Here is a 23158-nt window from a genome sequence, read left to right on the forward strand (position 1 = left end):
TACACATTAGAGAGAAAAGATGTAATTAAAATGGGCAAAATATATAAACTGGCAGCAGCTCACCGTCTAAAGCTTCTTTTAATTCATCTTTGGTCCAGGCAACTTCCGTCATCAGTAGTCGGAGGTAATACATGGCATGCTGGTGTGGCTGTTCAGCTCGGAAGTTATTAAGCGATCGCATGTACTAACAAGGTTAAAATAAAATAATGGTTAAGAAATGAAGATTTGCGATGAACGTTGCCTGATTTTTTGATGTTCTATATTCAAATTATATGGTCAGATAAAAGAAATAAATGCCCTTCAAGATGGGCAGGGCTCCCTCTTAACTGAGATCTCATATCATAGTTTGAAGCTGGATGGCAAATCATTATTCATCCATGATTAAAAGGTTACCCTGACTAGCATTCATCAACCAATACTGGGGCCAATAAAACACATCAGGAATTTGCCTGTAATTGATGAGCAGCTGGCAGGTGGAGGAGAAGAAGCATGGGATCCTGTGGTCTGTTCCTAATCTCTGAACCAGCACTAAGGGATGGGAAACAGCATATATGTGCTGGCGAGAGGAAGAGAACTACAGAAAGATAGAGTCATAGCTGAAAAAGCCCTCACTAAATTTAATTGACTTAAATCTTATGGATGACTACTCTGAAGTCACATTATTTTCAAATGGAGCTTACTCTCAGGCAAGTGTGCAAATGACGACAGTCCAAGTGTGGCACCAATCATTGCAGTCTTATACCTTTCTGCAGGCATATGTACATTCCCTACACATTGTTCATAACTTGTTTGAACTTTTAGGCTCTGTACACCCCCTCCTGCCTTCAAGGAATGAAATATTGCATGTATGGTGTCTTCCACTGCTTGATAGCCTGGGCTGCTTGATATTCTGATTTATAAGGATCAAAGTCAAGTTCAAGATGGCTTACCGCCTCCTTGATAATTTCAAATCTTTTTTCATCAATCTCAAAGGTAGCCATTTTCTCAACAATCTTCTTGAGCAGGATATGCTGCTTGTCATTGTAACCTTTTACGGAAAGCTATAGGAAAAGGATATATAAGCTGTTATGTGTTTGAAATATTCTGTTTTCTATAATTCTAGATTGTCCATCAAAGCAGTAAACAGCAACTTCTTAACACTGGGAAGCATTCTCCCTTATTTCACCAGAAATACTAAGGTTTGCCCTTTACTACATGGAAGTCTATGTGTGATATTATTACTGTGTTACTTTTTCCCAGGGCTTAACATCTTCTATTACAATTGCAAAGCAAAATTATAGTGGAAAACAAGTATTGTTCCATGCTGCAAAGCAATGCTTCAAATGTCAGGTAATAGAAAACGGAATGAAATGTTGTTGCTCTTTCCCAGGATTAAAATCAGAAAAGCAATATGCTAATTGGAATGAAAAGAGTAGTTTATCATTCTTTTTCCAAATGAAGAATAAAAGTATCCTAGGAACCCAAATCTAGAAAAGAATATAGGAAAGAAAAACTTCTGTTCCATAGTTAATAAAGCAGAAGAGTCCATTATATACTGATTTTTAAGAAGTAGGGACTTTCAAATGTTTAAGACATCAAGATGACAGGTTCATAAAATCATTGCATAACTCGGTTGACCACCATACACACAAGGCTGTATTGAACGCAGTGCCAACTGGGTGCTGCTTGTGCAATGTGACTTCAGTTTCCTCTCCCTTTCCTGCCCCCCCAACATGCTAAACAGGCTTCTCCACCCTTCTGGAGCTTACTCTGAAGGTGTATAGGGAGCTAGAGGGGACAGGAGAAGAAGAAAAAAGAGGATTTGCAGGTACTGATGACTAGCAGCATCTGCAAAGCTCCTTGTGCATATAAAAGATAAAACCTTTGTTTTAGCAACATCTTGCTGCCTGCAAGATGCACCGACTCACCTGTCATTTGTGATGTCTGTTATGTGGGAGACTCTGCCAACCTTGCAAACTAAGCCTCTGAGGCAGATCCTAATAAGGATCTGGCCTATGAAGTCAAAAGGGCTCCCCAACCCCTGTGCTACATGATGAAAGAATTTAGAATGGACTTGACTCATATTGACTAGATCCCAGGTTGCAGTCTGAAAACATAACACCTTGGCAACCTTGCTGGTGCTAAATAGGTCTGATCAGATGAGAGGCTGCTGAACAACACTTTGTACACCACACCGAGTTCCATGATGGAAAAAATGGCAAGCTACAAATGTAAATAAGCAAAAATACTATAAAACTGTGCTGTTTTCCCCCAGCCAATTTTAGCACTGAAACCAGTACATTAAAAAGCATGCTTTTTAGCAGCCCCATGTTTCGTCAGATAAAGAAAATGTATGACCTATGCAGAGATTACTGGAGTCTTAAAAGTAAGTGCAATGTTTTGGGAAAGTTTAGGGAAGAAATAGTCATGTACTAGAGATCACTTTTTAATGTACTCATTTGTTATATAAGGACCCTGTTTCACAAGTCATATTGAACCTGAAATGCAGTCTTCTCATACCAATAATGCAGTTAGTAATATTTAGTAAATTGCATGTCTTATGAAGGTGGTTCTGGCACACAAAAGCTCATGCTGCAATAAATGTATTAGTCTTCAAGATGCCCTGCAGTACTTTGGTGGTGGCTGGGGTTTTTTATTTTTTAAGTATACATTAGGATCTAAATGACTGAAAGCCAGCAGAACTCCATGTTTAACTAAAAACATAGCAACTCTTTCAAGGTTACTAGACTATACAAATGAGTAAGAAATGCAGATCAGTAATGCATCAGCACACTTCTCAGTCATAAAAAAACCAATCCAATCATGGCCAAACCATTCAATAAATGGTTATAAAACTGCACAAGTCTCACGCCCTTATGATAGGGATGCAAAGGAGGACAAAACCAGTAGCCATTTTTTCAAGCAGCACTCAACTCTCACGCCATCTAAATTTTGCTTGTTCACCCCCCCCCCCAATCTTACTTACAAGTATTGCATTCATTCCTGATGCAATGGCATAGACCAAACCTGAGAGGCGTGCTGCATATGTATACTCTTTTAAATCATCCTTCAATAACCTGATTAACAGGTATGTCATGTTGCAATGGAGAGGATCAGCATAAAGGTAGCGACTAACAAAAAAGAAAAACAAAACAAAAGGATGCTTTGATACTTCAAGGAGCGACACGGTAATGGATGAAGAAACATGACTGAAGAGTATGTATATGCAGCCTCATAACTAATATTCTCGGGAATGAAACACTGGGAATTTGATTTCTCATTCGGAACTCTAGTGGAATGGAGCAGTATCTCAACTCCAATTCGGACTGTAAATTTGAGTTTTAAGTAAAAAAAAATAATCTTGCAAATATTCTGGTGAATGACATAAAATGAAGTGCAAAAATTGCTGAATGCGAATGGAAATGTTGAAGACTCCAGAAATTTCAAATTATGAGAAAGTATAGCTAGAAATCAAGGTTGAGAAAGAAACTGAAAAAAACAGGTTCTCAATTGGAAAAGCCATTGAAAAATTGCTTCCGGCAAATCATTTTTTTTCCTTCTGATTAGTGGAAGTAAATTTAAGGCTTTTAAGATTCTCCTTGATTTGGTACTTACATACATCCCATAGATGGTATTTTGGAGATCATAGTTCAAGCCAGCTAGCTCTGCTGCATATGCATACTCGTTGAGGGAGTCTTTGAGTAGCTCAAGGTACAAATAGGCCATGTTACAATGCAAGGGATCCACGTAAGCAAATGGGCTGGAAGAAAATGTTGAAAGTAAAATATCTGCTGCAATTACTTCCCAGTTCTGCTAGATCCTCCATACTGGATCTCAAGGACACAGTAAAAAAGAAAATCCTGCTTCCTGTTATGAGAATATTAAGACTGTATGTGAACACAAACACACAGCTAAAGGGGGAAAGATTGATTAAACAATTCCACACTGAGACAGACAGACAGACAGACAGACAGACAGACACACACACGTATTACATCTATGTTAAATCTACTGCGTAAGATTACACAAAACCATTTTTAGCTCACATTATTCTGAATTTGCTACAAAGACAAATGCTTACAAACAAGTACAAAACATATGTAAAACACTTAAAATATACAATGAGTTAAAAACCGCCACAGTGGATAAATCTAAAAGCTTGCCAAGTAGGACAGTCTCACACTTAACTTGCTTGTCATCAGGATTAAACCTCACTGAACACAGCTGCTGGTTTCACAAAATCAGGAAATAGCGCAGTTATAGGTTTGCTACCAAACCACTGGCATTTTCTATATTAGGCACAAAAATATCAAAGTTTTGTATTTAGCTATAGCACATAACACTACCCTGATATATTTTTGCAATATCCCAAGGAGGAAGAGTACGCTGCACAGACTTCCAAAGGTAAAGACAACTCAAAGACTCAAGTCATGTTTCAACAATACTGCTTCGCACCAACATATTAAGAGTGACAAACCAGATTAAGAGCAGAAGTAATTTGTGTACAGTATGGTCTAATATCTATTATGGATATATACATATAGCAGTTAAAAATATGAAATCATCAACATCGCCCAAGTAAATTGTTCACAAAGCAACATTTCTTACTGAAGAATTCTATCATAAGTAAAATAAAAAGTACAACAATATTCAGCATGTTAAAGCAAAATAATAATTATGGGGCAGAATAATGATTCAAAGAACAAAACATTTAATTAAAACCATACATCTCTTTTTGAAGAAAAATCAGAATGTTCTTTTAATAATGTGAAACAAGTGACCCTTTGCACAATGATTTCTGACATGCAAACCAACACTATTTATTCAGAAGTTAAGTTTCACTGGGCTCAATCAGACTTGCTCCCAGAAATGTATGCGGCCTCAATATATGTTAAAACTCACTGGACAATGTTGCATTTTCATATACATCTTATCTCAAGGCTATTATTGTAGAGACCCATCACAAGCAGAAACAACAAAATCAGAAAAGGCTGAGACCTCATTTTTAAAACCTTTTCAATACAAAACTCATCAGTAGATAAAGAAGTTTGTGGGGGATGACTGCATTTTACTTAATATAGGAATTATCATTTCAAGATACATAACCACCCAAGTTTCTATCTATAAACTCTCTTACAAAACTAAGCAGTACTGCAGTTCACATGCTTCCTCAAAAATCAAAATGGGACCATGAAATTAGCTAGCAATTATATTAAGTGTAAAACCCTAACTTACTTGGTTTTATCTTAAATTTCATTTTCAGTGCTGTAAAATGTTAAGTATGCTTCAACTTTAACAGGAAATTTGACTTCAGAACCAAGCAATTTCACCAAAGTAAGTTTTTAACTGGTCTATACAAATATCCCCAGCTCATAATGCTCAGCCTTCCTTATGAACTGAGCAGCATTACACTGAGAAATTATCAGGCTTATGAGCATATTTAGCTCATAAGAAGCTCTGGAACATATATTTTCTGTTTGAACGTTCAGCTGCTTTGGGAAAACTACACACCACATTCCAGACACGACAGAAAACGGAGGTTTTGTAGAAAGGCACCCTGGTTGTTGCTAACATTACAAGTAAGTTTATACTCTAGGGATGGTGATTAGAAAGGTGTGCTTGGGCCCTTTTGAGATCCCAGTGACATTGAATCAAGAGTGCAACAGAGTTTCCAAATTGGGGTATGTGAGAGCTATTATCTGATGGGGTGAATATTATCAGCAATATTAGCAAATCCCAATTTCAAATTGAGTAATTCATCATCACTAGATACAAAGGGAGACCTCTGCGGGTGATCAGTTGTACTGCACTGGAAATGATTTAATGATTCAAGCACAGCCAATGCAGAGATGCAACAGTATTATCTGGCCCAGAAGTCTGGTGGGAAGGAGGCAAGACCTGAAACGTAGTTTATGCAGAACCGCAATGGTGATTATGGGTTCACAGGAATGCTAAATATATTTATTTTATTACTTGTTGCATATTAACTGTTCTCAAAGCTCCCAAGCTGAGACAGACCAAAACAAAGATGAATTATTTTGTGTGCTAAAGAATGTTTTTAAAATCAAAAGCAGTTCTAAAATTGTTCTGGACATTTGAAGGGAGAGGAGAATGAAGCCCTGTTCATTTATTTCCCTCCATATGACTGTACATGGAGCTGGATCCACTGGCCTCATTGATATTCCCCAACACACGGAGACAGCAGGGGATAAAACAATGGTGGGAGGCTAGAGCAGGGTTTCCCAAACTTGGGTCTCCAGCTGTTTTTGGACTACAATTCCCACTTTTGCTTTTTTAGGATGCAGCTTGAAGTGCTGCAAAGGCTCAAGAAGTGATTCTTCCACAGAATATGGTAGGACACAAAATGCATGTGTACAGTAAGGGAATTATGGCTCTACAATACTAATTCCTGCTATCATACCAGTTTCTGACAAATACAACAGTCCTACATTCTACTTCTTGGACAAATCTTACTTTTAAAAAAACCTTCCTCCAAAATCAGATGCTCCTAGCACACACAAAAATTACTTTAGGGGTTAAATAAGGATAGTAGAATGGTACCAAAGTTGTATAAAAGTGGACTTGCCCAGGTCAAACAAGGCACTCATCGGGATCATAAAGCTGAGGGACTGCTCCGCTGAATAGACTGAAAGCTACTTTCCTTTGAGGAATGAATTAATCAAACAATCAAACAAACAAACACACACCCATGGCTTGGATATAGCCATACATGTGTGGAAGCATGTTTCTGTGCATATATTCTCTGTGCTGTGAAGCTCTATCACCAGAGGTATGTTTGGTGTAGGAGTGTGGTGAAGGAGGAGAGTCATTAACAGCTCTTGGATTATGTTTAAAACACTCTTGTGGCACTTTAACAGTAACAAATTAAGATGCTAAAAGACTTTGTTGCTTGTGCTGCAACAGATTAACATGGTTGCTCCTCTGGAACGTGGACAATACTTTTCAGCCAGCACAAAACCTGTGCACACTGTTGCACATCCATAATGCTGGATTGCAGCAATAAGTGGGAACCGACAATCTCAGTTATTCCACTGTAGCAGCCCCATTTTATCATGTCTAGAATGATAAAATGTTTTCTTGAATGACTCTGCTTAGAATGATAAATTTTAAAGACAAGAATGCGTGCATACCTGAAAAATTCAAAGTTGAGACAAGCTTTGGGTAGGAAAAATTTGTCATCTTGCTTGAACCATAGCTTGCACATAGCAGTGTCCTGAGTTTAAGAAAACATACATTTCCTATTATTATTATTATTATTAAATTACAAACTGTATTTTTATCATTTTAATCTGTTTATATTCTTTAAACATACAGATCCAGGCCATCTGAGTTTGGGTGCAGTCCCACAGGGTTTAACAGAGCCCAAATTTCTCAACCCCACCCCAATTAAGCACACAGTGATGCAGACCTATTCCCTACGATGTTCCCTTGTGCTGTCTAAACACATGCTTCTATGCTAACATTTCTGAGATGGAAGGAGGACCTATAAGCCCTGTGGGACTTTTGCCGGTATGAACACTAAATCCATACGCCGTTTGATTGCACCACTGCCAGGTAAGTCTGAAAAGAAGAGACAGGTATGGCAGGGTCTGGGCTTACCTGATATTGGGATGACCCATTAGGAGTTCATCTCCTAACTCCGCAATTTGAACTCACTTCCACCACTATGTGAAGGTTTATATACTTTGTATACGGGGCAAAAAGCCAACTGGATAGGAGCTAGTCACCTCTTAAAATAAAGATCCAATTTTCATTCATTTTTACATTCTATTCTTACAATACTGTTCATATTATAAGCAGCCTACTCAATGACCTTAATCTTTCAAAAGCAATTCAGGAAAGAATGGTACATATTCCCGAAATTCCACCCACAACTATTAAATACATATGCTTACCTTGATAAGAGTAGGGTACTGTGGTGCATCCTTCTCTAAAGGTACAATTTCAAAGTTAGTAGGGATAAATTCATTCTTCATTGGCAGCTTGAATTTCCCATTGAGGTCAGCATTTTGCCATTTCTACATTCAATGTGCAAACAAGAGGATAGTTTTGTTATTATCCAGTGGGTGGGTTAAAAAAAATTGTGCTGCAATTGTGCTGCTCTATGAAGGATTATTGACCTCTGATGAATCATGCTTCTTCAAAATTAATTATTACTAATGTTTCAAATTATTTAATCTGTATGATTCCTTGCAGTTCACATAATACCATTTAAGTTTGCTTTTAACTATGTTCCATAAACACTTAGAACATAGCACTGACTGAGGGCTAGAGTGCATGCTCTAACCACTGTGTAGAACTACTAAGAAATGCTTTCTGCAATATGTATCACCATGTGAGCAGCTGGTTTTCACTCTTAGCAATATGTGAAAATATTACACAAATCCTCCAAACACAGCTGCGTGTGTGATCATAGCTGTATGTTCAGCTAGGTGCTCTGCACATAGTTTCTCTCTCGCTAAAGCTTATTAATCAGGATTTTTTTTGGGGGGGAGGTGTTTTAAGGGTCCAACATGTATAGTACTGGCTGCACCACAAAGAGATGTTCAAGGATTTGGTTCACATTTTGAAGTGAAATCTATTTCCCCCCATAACACCAGTTGAAATTAACTGACACCAATGTGACACACTTATACAAGCAACAGTATCAGTTGCTTTTGTAAACAACACAAAATAAACTTTATTGTAAGCAGTGGCGGAGCAAGCCGATTGGGCGCCTGGGGCAGCACATGTGCCCTGTGCCCAGGGGCGAGGCCATCCGCCCGTGGGGGCGGGACAGCCACCCACAGGGGTGGGGTGACCCAGGGCAGGACGCTCCGCAGGGCCTCCGAGGAGTCTGCCTGCCTTCTCCCACTCAGCCACCCTACAGCTGAGGGGAAGGTGGCGGACCATTTGGGGCAGTGCAGAGCCTGCGGGCACTCAAGCCACTGCATCACTCCCAGGAGAGACGCCTGCCTTGGGTGTGCTGCAGGCCCCGCAGTGAGTGCCGCCCAGCATTTTGTCACCCCCTCCAATGGCGACACCCTGGAACCGCCCCCACCGCCCCCCTTCCTCCTCCCTGATTGTAAGAAGTGTGAAAATACTGGTTACATGTTCAGTTTACCACCAACTTTCTCACCACACCTTAATGACTTCATCAGAAATTGCCTCTTGCTTGTACTGGGTTCCATACCATTTTTCTGTTCTATCTGTTTTTCCTTCAAAAGACTTAGAAACTATTGCAACCCTAAAAAATAAAACCAAAACATAGTAAGTAAGCAAGCAAGCATATTACCTCCCCCGCCCCCCCCCAAAATACTATTCAAATAATTCTGCTTGGTCACTAAGTTCAAAGATTCTGTTATTAATACTGTAAATTCTATATGTCCTATTCTATTTTTCCATGTAATCCTCCTGTCAGTAAAACAAAAAGCAACATTTATCCATATCAAAATGGCTATGTTAAACGACCCCTTGTCATAAAAGATATATATATGCAGAGAGAGAGAGAGAGAGAGAGATTATACACTGAACTTGCGTATAAGAGGATGTATTTTACAGGATTTAATATATTAAGCTCAGTTTGTTTTTTGCAGCTATGCAAAATTTCACTAAAAATTTCACTAAAATAAAAGATTTCTAGCTCTCATGACAAGTATTTAAAAAAAGACGTTAACAGAATATTTGAAAAAATTCCCAGCAATTAAGAGCATATATAACACACCCAAGGTGCTCCTAAATTCATTTTCTACCATTTCTAAACAGAAATTTGAAGCAAAGGAAAAGACCATGCAAATGTCATCCATGGGTAAAACTACAACATACTTTTGTGATCATGCTCTCTGCAACATTTTAACAACTGTTTCCAATTAGCTTTAACAGTTTTCCAGGCTTCAAATAGTCTAGAATTTTAAAGAAATGCTTGGGGGGGGGGGTAAGTAAGGAGAAATAATGCAGAATAGCAAGAGTAATTATCATCTCTCTGGCCAATTATATGCGAGAGAAAACATTTACTATCAATCCTGTTCTAGCACCTCAGAGCCAACTCGTAGTTAATTAGAAGACTATAGGACAGTTGGATATATGGAACACTTAATCAGTCTGAACATTTAGTACAAACATAACCTTAAAAACAAAGGATAGGGCTGAATCAGAGGCAGAAATAACTAGCAATTTTTCATTTTAACCTTGTCCTTGGCTGCCAAATAATATCTCAAGATGGAAGATTCTGTGCTGTAAATGAAGCACCCCACTCAGCCTTCTTTCACACTATGTATGACTACAAGGCACAATACAATAGTATGAGGGAAGCTTTATTTCCCTTTGAAATTAGTTACTATGGTAACAATTCTGTCACTGGCAATGAGAGAACACTGCTTATCTCAGTGTTTCTAGCATACACTGGCAGAGAACCATGGCTTCAGCAAAAAAATAAAAGTCAATTATGTACACCAAGTATGAAAGTCTATCGTATTGAAAATAGCAGGAAGAGGTTACCTGCCACTAATAAAAACCTCTCTGTTGCCAGTGGACAACTGTGTTTCCACTCCGCTGCAACAATCTTGTTTTACAAATCATATGACAAATACAGAGCAAGTCAATACATTACTATGAATTAAGCAGCAGTCAGGGGTGTCTGCTGACATGGACCCTGTATGTGGGCCAAGTGCAAACTTGGGGTGAGCATACAATCACAGGTAAAAACCATGATGAACCACTGTGATTCTCAAGAAGAGCTGCACAAAGAAGAGTGTGTTTTCCTTAAGTAGAAGCATTGGGCTCAGTCCAGTTAATCCTACAAGCACAAGTTCCCTCTCAGTCCCTATTCTGCAGCAACTATCATCTTTACAGTTTCCCAAATAATCAATTTGTGTCATCTATGCCCCTCAACCTGCCACAACCAGAATCAGATACCTAATTCGAATCTCATTTTCAGATTCTGATTTCAAGGGCAAGCACTGACCAGTTTGCCAATGTGGCAAACTATAGTTACAATAAATAGAAAACAGAAAGAAAAGCATCACGCTAGAGGGGAAGAGCATGCCTGCTGTTCCTTTCGTTTCTTCACCTATGGGTTGGAGGATTGTTTCAATTGAGCCCTCGTGTGAAAGCATCCAGAAGAGTCAGTGACATGGGTGTGAAGTTTCAATGAAGTCTATCAACATCGTATGATAATTCCAAAGAACTACACATTAGTTACGTAAATATGACAAAGGGTTCTATCAGTTCTTAAAATTATTATGCAGTGTTCTTCCCTCCTTCCATGCTATGCTAAATATTTTTCTTTGTATAGATTAGGAAAACTTAAATATTTCATTCAAGGAGTTTTGCACGTGTAAAGTTCTTTTGGATTTAAATGTACAATCTACAATCCATTAGCAGTTTTAACCTGCAAAATATTTCCATCTCAATCTGTACAAAATATTGGATGTGGCAATATAGCTTACCGGACATTTTCGGGTCTTAATTTATCCAATACCATTTCTATTAAATCAGGCCTAAATTCTTCAAGTAAATATTCTGCAGCAAGAACTTCTTCTATAGGATAGTACTACAATAAAAATGTGATATTTTTAGTTTAAACTGAAGACATTATGCATAATACTAAAGTGATAAAATATAGTTACTATGATAGTTGGCTATCACTCTAAGTAACACTTGGAGTAGACTCACTGAAATCAATAGATCTTCTCAGAGTTATGACTAATGTTAGATGTCACCCATAGTACAGAAAGAATCACTGTCATTTAGGTACACAGCTAATAAAAAAAAAGCTACCTGGACTAAATTGTTGATATTATAAGGGATAAAAAGAAGCAAATGCTGACCCCTGGAGGATGTTTTCAAAGTGAATGGAAGCAACATAAACATGTCCATGTAGCAGTATCTAAAAAAACCCCTACTTTCAGAAATTATAACAGAAGGCTATCTTCTCCCCCTCCCCCTCCCCCCAGCAAAAAGCAAAGAATTCAGTACTTATGAATTCATTCTGGAAATAAAAAAGAGTGTAGAAGCAAAGATTTCTCCAAGGTTGTTTTGCAAACTGGAACCTTTGGTGAGTCTGCCTTCGATCTAAGTCACCAAGGCTCTTTAGATGTGAAGACACTAAAACCTAACAGGTCTACAGATAAATAAGACAATACCATATGTTTAGGACCAGGCCCTAAGAACGCCTGGTACAGGAAAGATCATTTAACCAGTAAGCATGCTTGTGCATTGTAAAAGTCATACTGATTAATCAATATACAGATAATCAGTTCAGTTATGCTTGGAAGGAAACAGTGCAAATTATTCAGCTATATCCGGCACCAGTCAGGGTCCCAGTCCACACTTGGTAACTAGTCTTTCCATGGAGTTATTAAGTGAGGAGACAATTAGCTGTCACTACCACTTTATACTGTAATTGTGTGCCATACCAACATCTTTTGGCTTGCAATACTCATCTTGGACATAGTAATTTATCACTATACATGCATAATTTTTTTGTGCTTTACCCCAACCTAATGACATTGATGCCCAACTTTTGACACATTTCAGAAATGTTGAGAAATATTTCAGCATTAAATTCAGTCCAATTTTGTAACTTACGTGAAGAACCCCTGCAACTTTTGATGTATAACCCCGGGGTCTTTCCTTATCTTTAAACCTGAAGGCTACAGCATTTAAATCCTAAAAAAAGAAATAAAATTAAGTTATTCTGCAATGCCACTCTTCATATTGTAAACGATGGGTAAGAATGGTATTTTTAAACGATAATGGGAAATGAAGCTTGGACATAAATTTTATTTGTTTTCTGAAGTTAGCAATCAATTGAATAAATGCACTGTGGTTTAATGAATGCAGGCAAACATAAGAGAATAAGTGAAAACCGCTTTAAGTTATTACAAAGCATTTAGGGCAAAGTAAACAATGTATGTAATAAACTGCATTCAAAAGCATTAGAAACTAATTGATTGAATTCAAGAACATTAGGAACTTAACTAAGCAGATTTAAAGAAAATGGAAGTTATAATAATTTTAATCTTCTATAAGATGAATTTATGTTTATAAAGTTATGGATTATTAAATATAGCATCATTTTAGGTAGGTCATGTGTTTGTTCATAAGTTCATAAATTAATTTTAAAAACAAGAAAATTTAACAGATGCAATCTATTTCTAATTAAGGTATCTAAAATAAGAGAAGATCCGGTGTGAATCTCTAAAATTACTTGAAAGAAAACCTCAAATATGTTGCAATTATCATACCTTACATTCTTGGAAAACCCACTCTTGAGGTCCTTCTGTACGTAGTTTTTGTATATACTGAAACATGTGCAAGATAATATCCTCCACGTGTACTTTCAAGAAAAAGATAAAATATTGCATGCATAAGCAATTTCTCAGGGAATCACAAAGTGAACATTTTTAGTTTTCTTAGGGCCAAGACTAGACATGACACAAGAGATCTGCAATTAGAATCTCCTATGTGCATGTACAAGGCTTTTAAAAAACGAATCAGCAGCCCCATGCATGCACTTTGAAGACGGGGATGTTTGAAACCCTTTTCTCCGATGCCCTTCCCCGATCTATTTGCTCCAGTGGGTGAGCCATTTAGGGCTGCTATTCTATCCCCACTTAACTGAGAGTAAGCCCCATTGAATTCAGCAGGACTTACTGCTGAGCAGATATGGTTGGGACTGCATTGCTGACCATCAATCTTCCAGTTCAGCCCTTATACTTAAAACTAGCAGCTCAATCTGACAGAGGCTAAACTAATACAAAGTTGTACAAACCGAATGTATGCAGTATTCACACATCTATTTGACTAATGTAAAAGTATATAGAGTATCAAGCAAACAACATGCACATGATACCTTTAGATATACAAATAATTTCCAGAGAGATAAACTTGCTGATCAGTTATGATCTTAACAGAGGCCCAATTTGCACGTAACACAAAACCAAACCATGGCTCATTGTGAGCAACCAAAGATAGAAGATTGTGGCCACTTTGCTCCTCCTCTGATCCTGCTGCTGCTATGCTGCTGTGACCTTAGCATTATGTCCAAACATAATGGCTGAGCTTTATGTCTGAATCCAGGTTCATGTTTTATTTTCCCTGCACAAACTACGAGTGGCAAAACCATAGAACAAACCTTGCCCCCAGCTCATGGCTTGTTTTGAGCAAAATAAAGCATAAGCCCAGGATCAGATGTAATGCTAAGGCAAACCATGTAGTAGGAGTAGCACTAGAGGAAAAGAAAACAACCACTATCTTATCTCTGAGAACCCACATTTGCTTCCTTGTGGCAAGCCATAATTTGGCTTAGTTTTATATACAATTAGGAATCCTCCAATTAGCTTCCTGATAATTTCAACAGAATTAGATGGGCTAAGAACTTTCCTCATATTTGGGCAAACACTAGCAGTATTCAGATGCAGGAAAACAATTTTCAAATCTGTAGAATTAAGAATGAGCACATAGATCATTTGTTCAACCCTCTAAAAAAACCCACCTACAATCTTAAAATTACAAATGTTTGGCAGTGAGGTTGTTCTTATCTCTACATTTTTGCATGTGGTGGGGAAGTTAGTTTGAAGCCAATTCATTTGTCCCTGACCTAGCTATTATAGTATGGATTTCCATCAGATTATTTCTCACTTTGGGAGATGTAAAAAATGTCTACTTAGAGTAGCCCACTTAGATCAATGTGCTCCAAATCCAAACTCCACAGAATAAAAGAAGGGATCCACTTACAAAGTCCTTCTTCTGTGAGGTCAACATTTATGATGAAAAACATGAAACCTCTAGCACCTTCTTTTTGTCCTCCAACCAGGGTATTTACCCAGCCTGTGAAATAGAATATATTTAAAACTCACACACAATAGTTTATTTTTTCTTAGTTATGTTGTTCATGCACACAAACAAAATTAGAAGGTACAGTGGTACCTCGGGTTAAGAACCTAACTCGTTTCGGAGGTCCGTTCTTAACCTGAAATCATTCTTAACCTAAGGTACTTTAGCTAATGGGACCTCCTGCTGCCGCCGCGCTGCCACCGTGCGATTTCTGTTCACATCCTGAAGCAAAGTTCTTAACCTGAGGTACTATTTCTGGGTTAGCGGAGTCTGTAACCAGAAGCATATGTAACCCGAGGTTCCGCTGTATATGTTTTTGGTTAACATCCATGAAATTAAATAAATACTATGAAAGAACCAAATGACAGAAAGACATTGCATGCAGACAAAATCTAAGTGCATTGGGGGCAATCCTTTGTAAAGATCTTCTGCAATGAGCAGTTTAGAATTCAGTAGATTCCCAATGCAGCTAGGCTATGTCAGTCCAAGTCCCCATCCCCAGCTCAGTTGGCAATATGCCTGTGCCCCCTTGCCACTCCTGGTGGAGCTGGAGTTGAAGCTGGTGCAGGCCCCCAAATGGGGCATTTTGAGAGCAAGGGGGACATATGTTACACATTGGTAAACATGTCCTGAGCATCACAAACAGTCATCCTGTTGATGGAATACTGGCGAGAGGGGATATACTGCATACAAATGAGATCCCTTATAATCTTTCATATAAGAAGTACTGAGCCGTTGATAGGAAAAACCAAAAAGAGCATCAGTAATATAATGCGGGATTGTTTGAAATATTACAACTGCAACTTGGATTTTGTTTACTTCACTCCTACTTTTCAGGGGCTGAGCTGTAGGGAAGCAATTGCCCCAAGGTTTCAATGTCAACTCACTGCACACCTTACCTTTAGCTTTGAGTTCTGATAGAAGACTTCCTGGACCTTCATGACCAATAAGATGGCCAAGATAATGGCCAGGGTTTGATTTATAGTACTTCTGAAGATCTGGTATTGGAAACGTGACGTAAAGATTTCTAATGTCTTTGATAGGTACCACTTGGTAAAGTTGCTGTGAAACAAACAAAAAAGCAAAATAAATCAGATTTAAACTGAACCCAGTATTTTGCCTTTACAAGGCTACTTTTCTTCTCAAATCCACCACCCACAGTTCATTACACATATGCCCATTTCATGCTTAGGCCATAACATAAAATTAATATTGCTCAACTGCATTTTCTAGCAGAACAATTAGTGAAGTTTCAGGAAGGGACCGATTACACCTACACCCACACCTTTTCCAGCCAACATACATTTGTCTTGCTGTACAAGTAATTCTGATGTGCTATGACGCTACTCAACTTATCACAGTAGTTTTCTGGTCTTGCTTAAAAACACAACATAAAACTTATTTTAAAAGAAGTCACAATGCAATAAACCCACCCTGAGATGTTCTTCCTGGAAAGGATGTTCAGGGAATTCTGGTAATGGAACGTTTTTGTTCTCTACTTCAGAGAATAGCTTCACTACCAAACCTGTTAGCTCATCTAAAGATTCTGTATGCATATATTTGGGAGGAAAAGAAAGTTACACATGGTCAAAAGTTTCACAGATGTTATCCTTGATTGCTCCTTTTAGAGAAAGCCTTGATAAGCACAGTCTTAAGAAAAGTCAGTATCTAAAATCTGTATGCATTTTACACATTCTTCAATATAAAAATTCTGTGCCCAGAATAAAATCTGTCTATGTACTGTTGATGCAGCACAATGTATTCTGTGTACAGTAAGTATCTTCCTAAGGAATTAAAACTATGGAGTCTAGACTGGGAGGCAGAAAGCAGTGAGACTAAGAAAGATACGGAGATTGGAGCATGCTAGGAAATGCATGTCACTGAAGCCTGCCCTCCATGTTCTGAGTTCTGGAACATCACTGCATGTTTATATTTTAAGATTCATCTATAAGAAAATACTAGGGCTAGAAACATATACATTATATAAAAACAGACATTTTCAGAATGACAAATTCTGCAGCAGACACACAATCTTTTTCTTCTACTACAAATCTGCAGAGTACATACATCCCTTCCTATAATTTTTTTTAAGTCATCCTACAAATTAATAAGTGTAGATATTAGAAATGCTACAGATTTAAGGTAGACCTGTGGTTTAGGATTTGGAGAGTGGTTGCATTCTTTACACACCCACACAGAGTTAAGTTCCAGTGCTAATCCATTGTAAATTGATTATATATTAAAAGTAGCTCCCAAAAAGTTTGGCATTCTTACCTCGTCCTAGAACACAAACAGCCATTAAATTTGATGAATAATAAGTGGAGTGAAACTTCAATAACTCTTGTCTTACATCTATTCCTTCTTGGTTTGGTCTAGTTTCCAAAGTGAATTTGCTTCCTACAGTACATAAATAAAAAGAAGGATGTGTTACAATAAGAGCCATGACTGGGTTAAATGTGCTCAGTTCTGTAAAAACTGTTAATCCCTGCAATCACAAGAGGCGATACTGCACATATCCCTCAAACAGATTACAGCATCTCAATTGTTTTATATTACTACTACATTTATACTCTTCATTTCCTCCAATGAGCTCAGGTGGCATACATGGTTCTCCGCACCCCCTCACTTTATTCTCATAACAACAAATGATGGGCATTGTGCATGCAGATCCTATTTATATTTCTATCACATGATGGTACTTCTATCGAGTGCAAGATGTTTATCGGATTTCCTGCTTTCATGATTTCAGCAAGACCATTTGTGGCTCAGCTTGAATAGCTTGGAGTTAGGAGAATTGAAATCTGGAATTGTGTTCTCAAGGGATTGCTTCTACAAATCCTTTTTCTAAACTTTTATTTGCGCAATTTTAACAGCTTTTATACACACATCGTACAGTATCCATCACTTATCTCTTTTCCTAAGACTTCCCAATCCATCTCTCTGTAACATTGTAGGGAAATCTTGATCTACTGCATATCCTGATATTTCACCAATATCATTTCAAGTCTTCCTGTTTTGATGTTATCTGCTGCTCATATGTCAACTCCTACTTGTGGATTAAATTGTATATTTTACCCTCTAAAATAATCTCCAAAACACCTCCACTCTTATCTTTATCTCATCCTTATTCCTTAGAATACATAGCATTAGTAACCATGACTGTGAAACTATCAATCTGTTTTGCCAAATTTCCATCGTGGGTATCTCCTCTTCTTTCCGTTTTTTCGCATATACTGTTCTAGCTGCAGCGGTTGTGTACAGAAAAATACTGAGTGCCTTTTTTGGAATTGGAATATCATCACCTATTATCCCTAATAGAAAGGCCCCTGGCCTTTTGAGAAACGTGAGTTTTAAAATCTTATTTAATTCTGTGTGGATCATTTCCCAATACTCTCCAGCATATTTACATGACCACCACATATGGATCAGGGTTCCCTCCATCTCGTGGCACCTCCAGAATAAATTAGACCCTTTTTTATACATTTTCACTAATTTGCTGGGTTTTGCTTAATAAGATAACAGGCAAATCCTATTCTGATATTCATAATATAAAGGTTGTGTAGAGCAGAAATACAGGTATGTTAATCATACAATTAGTGTTGTGCCTAACAACAAATGCAGTGTATATCCTCATAGTTCATGGACATGTTCAGGCCAGCGTCAGATATAGTGTTATTGAGTCAACAAAGCATGGTTTGTTGGAGTAGAAATGAGCAGTTAGCTCAAGCGCTTCCTCCTCCCACCCTTGGCCTTAGATAAGACTTTCGGGATAATTAAAACAGTTTCCCCACGATACCTGACTTAGGAAACTGTGGTTTAAGTCAGGGTGGATGTCACTCACTTGACATCATGTGGCAACTTCAAATGGGCTGCCTGCCAGTGCCTATCTCCCAGTTCTTATTAATCAATAATAATTTTCTAAATTACTTCACTTTTTTTGGCAGTGAAAAAGGAAAATCAAGACTAGAGTTTCTAATTTCCAGTAAGCTGACTCTAACATTGCTGCTATGCAAAATAAAGCTAAAACACAGCATTCTGGGTTGATGAAATGTAGTTATGAAAACAAGCTTAATGCAAGAAATCACAAAATAAGTGAGGTGAAGATAATGTTCTAAAAATAATGAGAACAGGGATTTAAAAAATGATCAGCTCAATTCACAAATAGTAGTAATGAATACAGACAAGCACGAATAAGAAAAACCATTCAAGATACATAAACAAATGGTCTTATTCAATTTATGATGAATGCACAGTAGTTCAGGTCTCCGTACACTTTCATTGTGAATTGCCACCCTTACAGAATAATTCAACATTGCACTTTCCTGATTGCTTTGCCAGACAGAATGATCCCCCCTTTCTTCCCCTCCCCATGCCCTGTTATCCTGACCCTCCAGAGCAGATTTGGGGGTTGTGGAGGGGGAGGAAAGCCCTGTTGTACTAATTGGAGTCCTTGCACTGGCTTCCGCTAGCACACAAGGTTAGTGGAATCTGACTCAACATCTGCACTTCACATGGCAGAGTATCTGGTGCTGCTATAACTCTTTAAGCTTCTGTTTTCTTTTTTTTATTTTAAAGACTACAACTACATTTGAAAATAAGAGTTTTTGAAATCATGTTTAAGACAAAAAGTGACCATTATCAGAAAGGGATCTTGCTGCCACCATTTTAAACCTAACATGTTCACCAAAGGTAATACCGCTGTAATAAACGGACGGAATAAAACCTTAGGAGTGAGAGCTTGCATGCTGCTCTCACTTAACCAGACTTAAACCCTCTGCTATCACAGATTCAAAGAACATTTCAATCAAAAGGGTGGATGATCTATGCTGAAAAAGAGATAAGGGAAGTGAAACACACTGATTCATCTGAACTTTACTGTGGCATCAACCACAATATCTTTCTGGAAAATTTCTCAGGAATTGCTTTGTTTTCTGGTTTAAGAAGCAGTGCTGAGAGAGGTTTCTTCCACCAGTACAGCTATATAATACTTTTTCCACACTTATAAAGAAATATTTCTTCTAGTGTGGCAGCACTCACACTTTGAAACTCTCTACCTAAGTACTCTTTTATGATCTGCTTAAAACATTTTTGTTTACGCAAGCCCATCCATGTAGATGTTGACATGCTTTAATCTCTCTTCAGTCTACTGTTAATTTTAATTATCTTTTAAATGTTTTTAATTACAGTATTTATTCTTAAACTGATTTTTATTGGTAATTTTAATACTTCTTGTAAGCCACTTATAGGCTTTGTAATTATCATCTGGTATATAAATTCTGTTAAATAAATGTGACACATTCTCAGTTGCTTTTAAAGATGAATCAAATGCAGTAAACCACCATGTGTAAAGGGTACATCATCAAATAATTTCCATACAACATGTTTTTATTTTAACACATTCTTTAAAAAAAAAAGATTTTCCATCATACAATTTAAGAGAAAAAGAGAAAAAAAATACATAACAGAAAAGAAACATTAAATCATTATACATTAAATCATTATACAATATCCAAAAAAGAAGAAGAAAAAGAACATAAACAAAATAAAATGAACCCACCACCCTGTTTAACTTCCCTCCACCACTACTCGTCTTCTCTAGAATCAATTTTACCCTTATCATTGCATTCTGGTTGTTTTTATTTTTTCTATATACATACATATGTCACTGATAATTTATTGTTTTGATGCATTTACATTCTTAGTCTAAGCATATTAGCATGTCTTTTTTGGAGCAGTATTTTGCCATATAGTCATCAAAGCATTGCCATTCATTTTTCAGTTTTTGATTTGACTGCTGTCGTATGGATGCTGTTAGTTTAGCCAATTTTAAATATTCATTTAATTTGAGAATCCATTCCTCCTTGGTAGGGAATTCTTTAGCTTTCCATTTAGGTGCTATTACTATTCTAGCTGCGGTGGTTGCATATAAGAAAATTCTTTTTTTCGATTTCAGTATTTCTTTCCCTAATAGGTAAGCCTCTGGTTTTTTCATTAGTGGGATTTTAAGCATTTTTTTCAAGTCCTCATGTATTTCTCCCCAGAAGTACTTAATTGGGCGGCAGCTCTGACTTTAATCTTCTCATATGCAAGGTAGGCATGCTATCCATACCTGTTGTTAAAGCCCTCCAGGTCTAATAAATCTGCTTTTTCCAAAGTGATCCATTCTTCCAGCTATACAAGGCATTCTGCTTCATAAAATATTTTTTCCAATATAAAATAATGCCTTGGAGCCTCCCAGCACAGCACAGTTTAAAGGGACTCCCCAATCGAAAGCAGATCATGTGCAAATGTAATGGAAGATTAAATACCTGTTCCAAATTTACTGAAGGGGTGATTGGGATTTCCAGTAGCCTTTTCCAGCTGAAATAGTCTCCAAGCATCATTCATTAAATTCTTCTCATGCTCAGAATCAACAGCATTCACTTCTCTGTCTTTGCAGCTTTCATCAAACAGAGGGCACAAGAAAAACTGAGCAAACCTGCAAGAAAAAAAGTCAGATTTCCCCAAATCAATGTTTCGACAATTACATTGTTGATAGTTTAACATATGAAATTCATGTTCAGTGTGGAGAAGCACACAATTTATTATCAGTTCAGGATAGGATTTGCCCACCAGGTCTGAGCCTTTTGTCTTCAATGCTCTGGACAGATGCCCATAATTTAATTAAAATTTTTGTTCACCTGGAGCCACCCTGTTGCTAAGTAGTCTCATCACCAAGTGGGTGTTCTAATCTAGTGCAATTTACTATAATGACCTTTTTAGCAGACAGGACACACTCTATGAGCAAGATACCATCAGCTGCCTTGTTTGCTACTTCAGATCTGCTTCTTCTTGCTGTTGTCTTATGAACTAGCCACTCAAAGTTTCCTTAGCAGAGGCCTGCTGTGTGTCTGTGAAAAAAGAGCTATTGGGACCTGCTCTACACAGACGTACTGAGGACCCTTCCAAAATCACCAAAGCTAATGTTACTAAGCCTCTCCTTGGCCCTCAACATGAACCAAAGAACTTTTTTTTAAAAAAAAGTAAAAGGACACAGACCATGAAATGAGTGAGGGCTGTGCAACCTGTTAATTACTTTGTCTTTGGGAAAAAAATCATGCTAAATTACCTGGGAGTAAGCCCCACCAAATTCAACTTACTTCTGAGTAGACATACCAGAGATTGCACTGTTATTTTGCTAACTCTGAAGTAAAATCAAATATACAGTATGCAAAAGTAGCTTGAATATCCCTTTTTTCACCAAATATAAAATTCCACAGAGAGAAGAGCCTTTGAGAGTCAGCTGATAAATATGCAACATATGCTGAGAGTGTAAGCAGAATATATTTATAGAACAAACATATGTGAGGTTCCTATGCAACACTTTCATGGTTATGTAAAGTAACAGCAAAATGATAAACCATATGAAGTTTTTAAGACACTCGCCATACTGTTGATGAGTCTCTCCTCACTTAGAACCTATTTTGATATACTACCGCAAGGGCTCATTCCATATGTTTTCTTTTATCACTGTTATTCCCAAGATATTAAAAGTATTTCAGTAATTTAGTCTTTACAATTGTATTAAAGTCATTATTATAAAAACGCAGAAGTAATAAATACACTAAATAATGTTATCATCTGGTAGGACTCTCATGTTAATTGTGCTTGCTGGAAAGACAAAACCAAACCAATATATTTAATCATTAATAGATATGCTCACCTGTCCAGGGCACCTTCCAAGTGTTCATGTGATACATCAAAATAAAAGTTGGTGTGTTCTCCACTGGTAAAAGCATTTGAACTTCCTGCATGTTCACTGAGAAATTGGCTGTACTCATTTTCTTTTGGGTATTTCTCAGTTCCCAAAAAAAGCATATGTTCACAAAAATGGCTTAACCCAGCAATGTTAGGGGGATCAGATAATGACCCTATGAATAGGAGAAATGGGCAGAAATAGAGTATTACTTTAAAAGCTGTTACACATATTCAGTATAAAGCAATCAAATCATCCAGAACAATCAACATTTTAACACTTTTCTCTGGGTCAGAGAAATCATCTTACTGATTATGACTGCAAATATTTAAGAAATTATATAGCTCCATTTCCCTTTGCAGAAAAGCTAGGCGGGAATGCACCTGCTAGTATACAGCTGCTTCATACTAACTTTAGAGAAGCTATAGGAAAGGTGTTAGCTGGAAATCAGAGGCAAGTGGTTTATGTGAGCATCCCAAGCACTTCAAACTACAAAGAAAAGATATTTGATAAAGCAGGACATACATATGTAACCATTTTGGTTTTTGGTTTTTAATCAGAACATCTAGTAACAACCATGTTCTAATTTCATGTTTGCTTAACATG

General features: G+C 37.4%; 1 protein-coding gene across 3 annotated transcripts in view; it reads right to left on the reverse strand.

The window, feature by feature from the left end:
* Positions 1-23158, reverse strand: part of IDE (insulin degrading enzyme) — a 48586-nt gene that overhangs the window by 13405 nt on the left and 12023 nt on the right. For 2 of the 3 annotated variants that reach the window (XM_082224908.1, XM_082224910.1), the window contains exons 3-17: positions 22520-22727; positions 21126-21295; positions 17092-17214; positions 16251-16363; positions 15717-15879; positions 14719-14811; positions 13227-13318; positions 12568-12648; positions 11427-11530; positions 9124-9226; positions 7896-8018; positions 7131-7213; positions 3595-3739; positions 930-1040; positions 64-184 (exon numbers count right to left, since the gene is read on the reverse strand). In XM_082224908.1, coding sequence (XP_082081034.1) covers positions 64-184; positions 930-1040; positions 3595-3739; positions 7131-7213; positions 7896-8018; positions 9124-9226; positions 11427-11530; positions 12568-12648; positions 13227-13318; positions 14719-14811; positions 15717-15879; positions 16251-16363; positions 17092-17214; positions 21126-21295; positions 22520-22727 — 1833 coding nt within the window. Of the gene's footprint in view, positions 1-63; positions 185-929; positions 1041-2965; positions 3111-3594; positions 3740-7130; positions 7214-7895; positions 8019-9123; positions 9227-11426; positions 11531-12567; positions 12649-13226; positions 13319-14718; positions 14812-15716; positions 15880-16250; positions 16364-17091; positions 17215-21125; positions 21296-22519; positions 22728-23158 lie in introns of all 3 variants that reach the window. The other variant, XM_082224909.1, reaches the window with a different exon arrangement.

The sequence above is a fragment of the Podarcis vaucheri genome (genome assembly GCF_965113315.1).
Source record: "Podarcis vaucheri genome assembly, chromosome: 5".
NCBI lineage: Eukaryota > Metazoa > Chordata > Lepidosauria > Squamata > Lacertidae > Podarcis > Podarcis vaucheri.